General features: G+C 39.4%; 2 protein-coding genes across 3 annotated transcripts in view; one reads left to right on the forward strand and one right to left on the reverse strand.

The window, feature by feature from the left end:
- LOC101078319 (phosphorylase b kinase regulatory subunit beta) overlaps positions 1-6,419 on the reverse strand; it is a 69,364-nt gene extending 62,945 nt beyond the window's left edge. The window contains 2 exon segments of the mRNA XM_029846060.1: positions 3,616-3,702; positions 6,347-6,419. Of these exon segments, the coding sequence (XP_029701920.1) occupies positions 3,616-3,702; positions 6,347-6,410 (151 nt within the window). The 5' untranslated portion in view covers positions 6,411-6,419.
- Positions 6,420-6,720: 301 nt separating this feature from the next.
- The window catches only part of LOC115251982 (T-cell immunomodulatory protein-like), a 40,326-nt gene continuing 34,466 nt past the window's right edge, over positions 6,721-12,580 (forward strand). The window contains exons 1-6 of one of the 2 annotated variants that reach the window (XM_029846067.1): positions 6,721-7,130; positions 7,369-7,453; positions 7,582-7,709; positions 9,659-9,716; positions 9,943-10,020; positions 10,115-10,209. In XM_029846067.1, coding sequence (XP_029701927.1) covers positions 6,953-7,130; positions 7,369-7,453; positions 7,582-7,709; positions 9,659-9,716; positions 9,943-10,020; positions 10,115-10,209 — 622 coding nt within the window. In that variant the 5' untranslated portion in view covers positions 6,721-6,952. The remainder of the gene's footprint in view (positions 7,131-7,368; positions 7,454-7,581; positions 7,710-9,658; positions 9,717-9,942; positions 10,021-10,114; positions 10,210-12,580) is intronic. The other variant, XM_029846066.1, reaches the window with a different exon arrangement.

Genomic DNA, 12,580 nt, shown 5'->3' on the forward strand with positions numbered 1-12,580 from the left:
CAGCGGATGTTTTTATTCAAAGGAAAAAGTGAGAGACATAGAAAACAAACCCAATGCTACTACTAATACAACTATAACAAATAATAACAGTATGAATTTATCAACTTTTTTGTTTCCCTGCATAGGGAGTGACAAGCACATGCACATGCACATGCACATGACTCACAGACTGGGCCAGAGTCAGGTGCACAGTCAAAAACTCCTTTGAGTTTTCTCATTTTATCCACTGTAACTGCAGTTAGTTAGATGCGGTAATTCATAGTGAAGCTCACAGGAGGGATCATTAGAGGAACATAAAAGATGAGCTGCTCAGTCTCAGGCTGCAGGTTGCAAATCAATTGTTGTTGAGAATTTTCTGCCGAGCTATCTGTCAAGCTAATGTCCCACTAAATCAGCCACTAATGTCTCAGACACACACAGTCTGCTCTTTCACAATGGGCCATTTCACTGCACCAGTATGATGGAGAAAATAAGAGAATACAAGAAAAAAAAAACAAGAAACAGAACGACAGAAAAACAAGAGTCGATGATATCTGCATCATTGTGCAGAGAACACAATAGCAAAATGGAAAAATGATCAATCTTGAAAATGACTTGGCTGTTCAATCCTGCTGATGCCGTCATAAACTTTTGTGCAAATACAAGTTGCTAATAAATGGCAAACAAATGTCCTTTTCCCTTCAATCCACAGAAATCCTGACAGAAACAGTTGGTGGTAGTTCATCATTTGGGAAATATGCTGACTGTGGTTCATTCCATAAGAGGTTAGAGTTATCAGCAAAATGCTGAGAGAGAAAGTTTTGCTTGGGTGTTTGATTTCTTTTTCAAGTTGAAAACCAATGCAGTTATTTTTACAATATTACAAACATTTTTAGCTCACATTGTCCATCATGTACAGCACCTTCACTAAGCTTGTGTGATCTTTGTAAAAAGGTTGTTATTAGATACAAAAAAAATAAATATTGCTCGATGCCTCAAAATGACAAAGTGAAAACAGAAGTTTGGAAATGTCTGTAAATTTATTAAAAGGGAAAACAAACACTGCAGCGACATAATTATTCAGATCCATTGTAATAACAGTTAAATTAGACCAGAAAAACCTGAAAGAGACACAGCAGTCTGCTGCACTAAAGGTTCCCAACACTGGTCTCCAGCACTGTGAAAAGGAAGACTTTAAGAACACGCTAGACTCTACTTAAAGCTGGCTTTCCAAGCAAACCAGAACTCTGGATAAAAGGTTCTGGGTGGGAGACCTGGCCCAATGGTAACTTTAGTCTGCTAAAGGCTGAGCTCCAGAGATCCTGTGTGCAGATGTCAGAAAGTTCCTAAAGGTCAAGCGTTTCAGCTTCACGGCAGAGCGGCCAGATGGAAGACTCTCCGACTCTCAGCAATACACACGTTGAAGCCCGGTGGGAGTTTGTAAAAAGCATGTAAAGTAATCTCAGAGTGTGAGAAAGAAGATTGTCTGGTCTGATGGAAACAAGACTGAACCTGTCATGTTTGGAAGAAACCCCAGGTTCTGCTCATCACCTATCCAATACCATCCCCACCATGCGCACTGTGAGTGTGTGTGTGTGTGGGGGGGGGGGGAGGAGTTATAAGCAGACATGTCCTTGAATGGTCCAGCAAGAGCCCTGACTTGAATCTAATCAAGCGTCCCTGTAGAGACAGGAAAATGTTTGCTTGTTCTCCTTTCAACCTGATAGATCTTCAGAGCATCTGCACAGAAGAATATCTGAATATACCCAAATCCCGATGTTTAACTTTAAAGGTCTGAGTTCTTAATACTGACTTTTCATTTTAAATGCTGAATTATAGACAATTCTCCATCTGACCAACTGCTGAAAACCAGAACATACAGAGATGCTTCTGCTTCTGGTATTATGGAGAAACTCAATCCATAATCCATTAATGAGGTGAGATCAGAGAGGAAACAAGAGAAATAAACAGAGAAAGAGAGCGATGGGGTGATGGACGTTGAGGGATTGCAGCTTCCTGCTATTCTGTCACTGATAAACAGCCCCCCTCTTACAATGTAAGAATTAAAAACCCAAGACTGCTGGGGGCATCTGTGCCACAAAACAGGAAAGAAGGACAGGAGGTAAAATGTAATAAGTTCGATTGGCCACTGTCACCCCGAGCTTACGCCTCTTTAATGCTTTTTCTCCCTGAGACTGAAAGAAAGCAGGTAATATTGGCAGGCCAGCCTGGGTGCCGGTGATAACAATGCTGGCTTTGTTCCTCTGCTCGAATTGGATTGGCACAGCCAGCCGCTACCTCGGACGCAACAATTAAACATGCCCAATTTCGGCACGCTACAATCTGGCGGAAGCTTTTCTTTCCCAAACTGTGTGCTTACAACGCCGCTAATGCCGAAGGCTATATGCTGCGTCGCTGATAGCAGCAGATCAGTTCCAACTGAGCGGGAAACCTGTTGCATGCTGCACGCTGTCTATTGTGTTCTGGTTTCCATACATGCAGGCACATGCACGCAACAATAAACACACACCTATCTTCACCAGGGCAGACCAATGAGCTGTGTGCCAGAAGTGTTTTTATGGGGGACAGTTTCACACATCAGCCTCCCAGACTGTTTTGGTAGTGCAGAACAATAAACTCAGCAAAATATAATCAATATTGTTGCATTTAGCAAATAAAAGGTTCAATTAAATGCACTACCTGAGTCAAATCCTCACTCAGTTTGGTATCAACACATGATCAAAGACATTTTAGTTTTCTCCAAGCTGAAAATAAGTCCTCTCTTTAAACAGTACTTGTGCTTCTATTGGACGAATAGATGGCAGAAAAGGAGATTTGATCCACGCAGGTTATTCAGGTCTGGAACCGTTACTTTAATCAGGGTAACTGAAAAGAGGCCGCATCAGCACAATGTAGCCGCCAGTGGCGAGACATGAACCTGCCTTCTATCTGCAGTGTCAGCGTCTGTCACAATGATTCTACCAGTGAGAAAAGCCAGAGTTTTTCCTTTAAGTCCTATTTTTATTGCTGTATTTGTGTCTTTACATCGACATCTTCCTATTAAATGTTAGAAGCATCTAATGAGGTTAATAGCAGTTGCAGTGTGTTCCAATACACAACCAGAGCGCTACTACTCTCCCACAGGGGATTCTATAGAAATGATTGAGTAGAACATTTTACCAAAGCTACGATTGATTACATTACCATGAAACAATCACGTCTTGATTAGCAGTAGGGTCTGAAGATTTACGTTGAAAAAAACACCGTTGTTTTACATTTTATTGTGTGTGCTGAGCGTTTGCACTGATACTGCAAAAACTGGTCCAGCAGAAACAGCTACAGGTCATTTAGTAATTAGGGCCAATGTGCGTTTATTACTTGTTATACACACAACCATTACCATGACTGGCCCATAACACTGTGTTATTTACCGCCACGTGCTGGTTGAATTCTTTTTATTATTAAATTTCTATTCATTCTGGTTTAAAAGGAAACAAAATTTAAAACAATTTGGATTATAATCATTGCAGCATGTACTGGGGGAGTGCAGCACTCTCAGCCTTGTCAGTTTTCAGCCACTGGTGCATTTACATATACATATATCTACATATACATATAATCAATATGTGAACTTACCGGCTCTGTAGTAGCGGTCCAGCTTTTCCCAAAGGGGCTCATCATCCCTCTGGAGTATAGACAGTTTTAGAGGCTCATAGATGGAACCTGAAGAAGAACACATTTGTTCAAGGTTGAAGTAACAACCTCACTCTTTTAATTAGTTTCACATCCTCAGAAATAATAGGATAAAAACAAATGTTTGGGATTTTCTTTTTTGTTAACAAAGTGTTTACATCCATCTGTTCTCAGAATGGTAGTTTAATTGTGGGCCCCAGAATCTTTAAAAGTAGAGAGCCATCAGACCCCCCTGCTATGAAACCAGCTCCCTGTCCAGATACAGGAGGCTGAATTCCTCTCTAAGACCTAAAACCTTCCTCTTTGAAAAAGCTGATCATCAGTAATTCTGTAGTTACATTTATTGTTGTCCTTCTCCTTCTCTTTCTCCTTCTCCCTCCCCTCCCCCCCTCTCCTCTCCTCATCTCCCCTCTCCTCTCCTCCTCCTCTCCTCTCCCCTCGCCCCCTCCTCCTCCTCCTCTCCTCTCCTCTCCTCTCCTCCTCCTCCTCCTTCCTCCTCTCCTCTCCTCTCCTCTCCTCTCCTCTCCTCTCCTCTCCTCTCCTCTCCTCTCCTCTCCTCTCCTCTCCGGCCAGTAATGATTTTATTAACATTTAGCTGATAGCTTGTTGTAATTAATGTATTTAAATAATTTATGTCTATTCTCTCTTTTATCTGTCCTCCCCCCTTCTCCTCTCTCTCTACCCAACCAGCCATCAGCAGGAGGTTCTCCCCATATGAGCCCGTCCTGCTCAATGTTTCCTCCTGTTTCTTGAAACTCTTGCTTGTTGGGAGTCAGGGCCTGGGATTTGTAAAGCGCCTTGAGACAATTTTGTTGCTATATAAATAAAGATAATTCGAACTGAATATGAGAGAATACAGGGTTTCTTAAAGGACACATGCAATCAGTCTATTTTCACAACAGCAAAATGCCTAGCAACAAAAAAATAAAGCATACTTGGAAACATTCAAATAGTAGTGCACTTTGCCAACAAATACACTCAAACACCTTCCTTTCGAGCTGGGAGACAGGTTAAGAAGCAAAAAAATCCTCTGTTAGGTGCTTTCTGTTTTCAAGCTTTTTAACTTTGGAGAGATTTGCATTTTAATAGGTTTGACCCAGGGTCAGCAACACAGCTAAAAAACTCACATTGTGGCAGAAATTAGCATTACCTTCATGTTAAATGTTGCAAACAAGCCAGTTTGCTTCTGTTTAATAATAATACTTTAAAAGGGGCATAGATAATATCCAATATCTGAGATTTAAATGTCAACAAAATCATGAATGAGGTACTCATTGTTCAAATATTATAAATGGTGTGAGCAGTGAAGGTGTCCAATTTCCATTAGAGATGCATCACATCACTAATAATGTGTCTCATTTTTGTCTGTCTTGTTGTGAATAAACATGAATATCCTCAGATTTATAATTTCCTGATCCAAAATAATAAAGGTGAGGTATTAGATATAGATAGCATATTTCTGATTTTCTTGTTATTACATGAAGCCAAAATTTCCTATGATTATTAAGTACTTTTCCTTTGATTGTCCACTGTTCCTTGTGAACTTGTCCTCCTACCCGTGTCTTCTCTGGCTGACTGCAGGGTTTTCCTTGCGTCAGCTGCTGCCACTTCACTTACCGAGTCTGTCAACTTTCGGGCGACGTCCGGCCTTCGCAGCCATTGAACCGGCCATTCTCAAGAGGTGAAATTAAGGCAGATTGGTTCTCTCCCAGCTAAATCACAAATCTACAGCGGCTCACAGGAAGGAGTTAGTAGCAGAGAGTTAGATTTTTAACATGCATGAATCAACAATGAAGTACACCAGTGTGGAAATGATCATGGATAACATGCGTCAAATTACAATGAGTGCAACACGTAACCTATGGACGATGCAGACACTTGATACATATAACCTCAAAAGCACTACAAATCTAAATTAAGAGAATGAACTTAACTGATTTGAATGAATGATTCAGATAGATTAATACTGATGTCAAATGACAACTAATGGAGTAATGAATGACCTGATATCTTAACATATTTCTGATGTTAATTATTTCCACCATCTTTGCAAGATATCATTCGATGTTAAGACATTTAAATTGTTATTATGACCCCCAGATTGTGGATGATAATCAAATCTACAAACAACACTATCAAATTATCACTGGAGACTTGAGCCACAGGCAAAATAGCCACAATGACTCTCACATGCATTATCAGACCGTCGGTGATATCTAAAAGAAAGTGACTTTTGGAAATTTTCTTTTTCCTCCGTTTTTGTGTAATTACCGGTGGACAAAAACTATAGATGTGCAGTGTGATGTCACTGCGACCTTTTTTTTTTTAAAGTAGGATAACTTTCCCTTGAACAGCAGACCTACAACAGGTGTAAGTACGGACTATCACCTTGCATGGGCCCTGTTCTCTCAGACTGCAGAACAAACACTGTTTACAATTAAGAGAAGTGATATGGAACAGCAAAAGGAGATGCGATGGGGAGCTCTTAAAATAACCCAGGAGTTCTGCAGAGTTACACCTCTGACCTTTCATGCTCGTGTACACACTTTTAATGGACAGAACATGTCAAATTCGGCCGAGTTAGGTGGTTTTCACAAAAAGACAGGCTCGTACACACGCAAGCACAACCTAAAAAACGGAGTCCGTACGCAGATCATCCGTAGCAATGGAATACCTGATCTTTTTGATCGAGCTTTGAATTCCAGGAGTTTCCAGCCAACGTCTGCTAGAGTCGCCATGTTTCCACTGATAATATTTCCAAGTTTCTTATAGGTATATCCGGTATCACCCTTCAACTTAAATAGTAGCACGAGCGCCACCGACCGATAAACACCACTATAAAAGTAAATATAGACCAACACTGCTTGAATGAAGAAAAAATATTAATAACAACGATATGTTGGATGCCACAATGCATCCTTATTTGATATATTTACCATAATGAATACTGTACATTTATTTTGACGGCAAGCTGTCGCTACTTCCGATTTAGCTTTGGCTAACGCTGCACAACTTGAATTTGGATCAGCTGTCAAAAACAGAAAGCACGACAGTGGCGTAAATGCTTGGGCTCTTCTAGCAAAACGAATTCCGCTCATTTTGCGCGTTAGCTCAACATTGTTATGATAAAAGTTAAATATTTAACCAAATCTGGGACTTTTACAGTGAAATATTCTGATTGTGTGCCATTTACTTTAAATAACCTGCAATTATATTGTGCCGTACACCTGTCTGCCGTATTACAGTTCGTGTTGTGGCCAGTGCCTGCACTTAAACAAGGATGCGGATATTTATGTTTAATGTTGTGGCTTTTTTATGTCTTTTTGGTGGGCAGTACAACACTTTTGCCCTCCAGGATGTAACTGTCGACCTATTCGGTTCTGAAAATTATGGAACGATGGCAGCGTTTGGAGATTTTGATGCCGATAAACAGTCAGACATATTCATCATCAGAGAAAGTAAGCTAATTCCAGGCAATTCTTCCTATTCTTATTGCTTCTTGTTGACGTTTGCAAGCGTATTTTAAATAATTGGGGGGTTTTATCACACGAATTTGACTCATCTGTAATTTTGTTTTATCCGATTTCACAATTACTTCGAAATGCTTTGTAGAACATATGGACGTACGTACAGACTATGTATTACTTTGAGAATAAGTTAGAAGGTCGTTTAATAATACTGTTTTAACTGTTGTAGACTCTGAAGTGGTGATATTCCTGGCTGATTCAGTCAAACCGTACTTCAAACCCAAGGTTAACATCACTAAAGACATTCTACCAAAGTAAGTATGCCATTCAAACCACTTTATTGACAGTATCTTCAGATTTGTCATCAGCTCTCAGACGTTTAATTTCTGTAATGGATGCTGATTGAAACTTGAGCTCAATACTTTATACTTGCTCTGTTTAGGGGCACCGTCATCACCAGTGTGGTTCCTGGAGATTATGATGGAGATTCTCAGATGGATGTTCTGCTGACTGCTCAGAGTAACTCCAGAATAAGCATTTTCATCTTCTGGGGCCACAACCAGACATTAGGTACACCTGAATAGAGGACAGTTGAAGGATTTTATTTTATTATCAATTTAGCTTTTGTCTTTGCAGACCACAGCTAGCCTATGCACCATATGTGTGGGTTATTTTCAGAAAGAAACTTGTCATTTTGTGACAGATTTTAAGTTTAGCCAGTTGTTTCTGTCCTTTTGCAAGACAAAAACTATACTCAACACTTGTTATATATCTACATCATGGTCTCTAACTGCATAGAGATGCAATATTGTTTTCTATTCCCTAATGTGATATATTATTGTTTGTTCTTTTTCTTCGCTGTACATTTTTTTCCTTTAATATGATGCTCTGATGCAGTCAATCAGCTTGCCAGTCCTTCTAAATCTCATTTTAATCTTTTTATTGAATTGTCAAGCATGTTGTTTAGTACAGTCAAACATAACATGCAATAATTATAAAACCATCATGAAGAAAGAAAAGTAAAGACATAGTTGAGGTGAAAATAATGAGGAAAATGATTTTAAGCAAACGTAGCAGGAAGCATCTAGAGGACTTTCCTCAATGCAGGAGATAGCTGTTGTTCTTTCATTTTTTGTTATGGGCTCTACAATTGTGCCATGTGGTCATTGATTTTGGGGAAATCTTGGGTTGTTCTGCCATCTTCTAATCCTGCAGTACGTCAAGTGGCTTTGGTTTCTCTTAATTGCCCAACCAATTAAGATGTTGCCATGTATATATAATCTGCTCTTGTTCAATTCTGGTATCTGGATAGAACATCATACCTAGTTTGCATTTCCATTCCTTTTTTGTAAAGGGCCAGGTCACTGACTTAAGCATATTATAGATCAACGTCTTTGATTTATTTGGTCAATTCTGTTCTCACTTTAGAGGTTTTCCTTTTCATGTTTGCACTAGAGATAATCTGACCTCTCAGATATACCTTACAGGTTTGCCAGTCTATAAATCCATTGTCTGACAACAGGGTAGACTTAAATGCCAGTTTCTTATAGTGGAGAGCGGCACATGGATAGTAGCACTGAAGGGGCGTCTGATCTTTCCATGTTTTTATACTTGCATTAGTGAACTGAAGGGATCAAAAAAAAAAAAATCAATCCTTCAGTCTCAATCTAGTCTAAACTTATTTGCTCCGTTATCTCATGAACAAACACACCATGTGTTGCCACAATTCTCCTCATTAAGTTGTTGGATTTGGTGAGTCCTTTCATTTATAATAGCTATATTTGTTAAAACGGCAACAGATTGAGATTGAGGGAGCTATTCATGATGGCAGCAACATCATACAATCAATTCTAATTTATATATATAATTGATTTCAAAAACCATGTGGAGGAAAGCTTATAAAGTGCATCTAGCATTTCATCAATGCTTGAAACCTTAACACCACAGGAAGAATCAAGACAGTGTTGTTACATGTTTCACAGAAACCAACATAAATGACTTTTTAAAGTACAAACTGACAGATCATTCCGATCAGCTGCAGCTCCGTATTTTAATTAGCCAGTAAGCGAACATTAGAGACTGCTCTTGTGTATTATCCCTCCTCAGAAATACTATTTTTGGACACAAATAAAGGCTTTGGGACTAAGTGTCAACTTCTGTTTCAAAGAAAGGAGCAAAAAAATGTCAAATAGGGGAATTGTGATATGCCCAAGGCTTAATTTCTTTCACATGTTTGAGTTTGGTACCACTCATGCTGCCTTGCTGTCAAAATGCCAAGGCTTATTAAGACACCTAAGTTAAATATTTGTAAATGTTATTTCAGTAAAGCTGTTTTAGCTGCCTGTCCTCTGTTGGAGGGGATCGCACGTCTACACGTTCATCTGTTATTCAGCTTTTTATTCTGTAAGCTATATGTTCTAGCATAATTAGCATACAGCCATCGTAGCTGTTGTCACTGTTAATTCATGTCTGTTCACTTTGCTTAGCATGACCTTGTACCGGCTTGTTGTTTCCCGCAGATCTGAGTGGGTGGCTTTTACTGAACGAGACCTTTACAGATCAGCCTCTTGTTATGGAGTAAGTAGCTGAATGCTTTATTTTTGGTCCCAATAATTACTCTCCTTTAATCTATTCACATCATTAGCAACTGTATTGCCGCCGAAGCATTAATGCTGTATTGCTCGTCCCATGACATTGGCCATAAAGGAAAGCGCTTATTAGTTCAATTGACTGTTATATTTATTTTATCGTGTCAACACGTATCTCATGAACTGCGATAATATAGTATAAAATGTATTAACAGTTTCAATGGAGACATGATCCCAGACATCTTTGGAGTCACCACTTCCCCTATGACCAGAGTGTGTTACCTCACTGACAGGTGAGTTATTCATTCTTCTTGTGTTTGTTTGGTTACGTGCTCCTATTTTGATTCATTAAACTCCAGTTTTGCCTCTCTGGTTGTTTGTCTTTAGGATTCAGAAATGTCAGAACGCGCTGAGTTCCTCTGTCAAGATGCGTATTCCTCATTCCAATGCTTTCATTGACCTCAACAAGGACTTTACTGCTGGTGAGTCAACAATATTTTTGCAGAATTTGGGTGAAACATGGGTGTGTGTTGTTTTTTTTTTTAACTGGGTGCAGCAAATCTGAGCTCCGTGTTTTGGGTCTTGTCTTTCAAACCTGAAGCATTATGATGGATTTGCTACACCAGAAAATTTCATGTTATTTTTGTTCTTCCTTCATTATATTTAAAATTTTTATCAAACAAATTTACAACAAACCACCTTTAAAAGCATAAAAAAGGGTCTATTACTAATATAATAATGTTATTTTTCTGGGCAAATCTACTCTTCTTTCACCAGAACCTATCAGAACCTTCAGAATTGTGAAACCAAGAATATTCTGTTTTAAAACATTAAATTGTTAATTCATGGGTGTTATCCAAGCAATTATGATCACATCCTACTTGGTTCCTGCTGGATACATTTTTCGGGGTCAGTGCTGTACTGTACAAAAAATATAGCATTTGGAAAATAATTAATGTTGTGCTTTTGGATTCAACCACGCTTTGCTTTTTGAATGCATCGCAGTGTTTTCTCAGGAGGAAGGAGACGTGGAAGCAGCAATTTTCAAGTTGACTAAAAGAGAATGAAATAGCCATTTTCTTCACCAGTGAATGGAGAAATCACCTCTGTCTTGATTTACAACGTTGCTCTCCGGTTTTGGAGTGCAACGCTGTCATTTAGACTTAGGGAGGATTTTTGTTCCCCTGTGGAAAGCAATCCTCATTTTGAGGCTAATTACAGAGAATTAAGCTTTGCTGTACTCATTACAGGTGTCTCTGCTGTTTGTCCACTGTTAGGGTCCAACCAAAGCAAATTCAAATGTATATTTGGTATGTTTAAGGGTTATAAGAATGACCTTAATGCCAAATACTTTGAGCTACTTGGTAGAGAGTTAGATCATTAAGAGCAGGTCAATTTGTCTCCATAGGGGAGAGAGAGCGGGGGGGGGGGGGGGGGGACTGCAGGACTGCTCTTCTGCTGATGTCCATATTTACATTTTTTTAAGTACCCCAGATTCAAAATAAGATACAATAGAAAAATGCATTCCAAACAAATGATAGTTATTTTATCAGAAGATGGCAGAGCAGGAGGGGATGGAAGATCAGCCGATTGCTTCGGAGAAACTATGTGGGGTGAAATAAAAGAAGAAAGAAGGACACAGCGGATGAGTGCTGCGACGTCTCTGCTATGAACAAAAGCTTTTCTAAACGCAGCTTTTCTTAAGCTCGGTAAACATGTTTAATGAAATCCTGGTGTTATTTATCATCACAAATATTAAATATTGATGATTTGCATATATTTTGGATGTTGTCATATAGGTCTTTTTTAAGAATGTTGGTAATTTGTTTCATACACCCAATGTGTTGAAATAACTGGAAAATTGTTGATCTGTTGCTAAAGTTTTTTTCTCTTGAATTCCTGGAAACGTAATCTACTTGATGAAAAACATTATTAATGCTGCATTGAAATGTTCGGTGTCCTCCCCTCTGCGGCAGTGCTTTAATGCACTGGGCTCTGGTTAACGCAGTCCTGGGAGGATGAATGGTGTTTCAGCGTCATGTCACGACTCCAATCTCAGCGCAGTGTCATAGCTGTAAACAGTCTCACGGTAGTGTACTGGCTGACCTCACTAAATCTGCTCCGCCAGCAACCAAAAAAAGGTCTGAAATTGTTTCTGGCTGGTGTCAAGGCCTCATTTAGGTCGTTTATTGGACTTTCCAGCCATCCTGGTGCTAACATGCTGAATAGGGCTCATAATCTCTTTTGTTGCTATCATCCTCCTGCAGCCAGTGTGTCTAAAGTGACGCATTCATAACAGCTCTGCTCATTATGTCACACATTTCAGGATTTTTATTTGTATGACCCCCCGATGCACAGTAGGGTCAACTACTTTATTTATGAGCTGTGCAAACAAATCATTTCTACATTGATGTGAGTAATTGTCATGTTCTTGTTTTTGCATATTCACTTACATGTTCATTTTATAGATGTGTATTTGTATCTGAATTGCGAAGAAATCTGTTGTGTTCGGAGCCAGCGTTTTTGAAAAGTCCCCCATCGACGGAGATTAAGCCACACGGGCATTTTAGGTTAACCTGGAAGAAGATGTCAGGTCATGTAGCATGGGGAGTCCCAAACTACTCTATTAGTTACGGTCACTGTTGTCATTTGGTTTATAGTTTCTCCACTTTTTTGGAGATTTGGAACGCGTTCACAGGCACGTTAAGAGCACCTGGTGCAGTGCGCCATCTCTTTGAGATACGGTCATTTGCGGCATCTCCGCCTCCAGGAAAGCTGGCGCAGCATCAGATGGGCAAAAGAGCTCTTGTGTTTATTTTGGTAAACGCAGGTGTTTTTGTAGATAAATGAATA

The sequence above is a fragment of the Takifugu rubripes genome, chromosome 13 (assembly GCF_901000725.2).
Source record: "Takifugu rubripes chromosome 13, fTakRub1.2, whole genome shotgun sequence".
Classification (NCBI taxonomy): domain Eukaryota; kingdom Metazoa; phylum Chordata; class Actinopteri; order Tetraodontiformes; family Tetraodontidae; genus Takifugu; species Takifugu rubripes.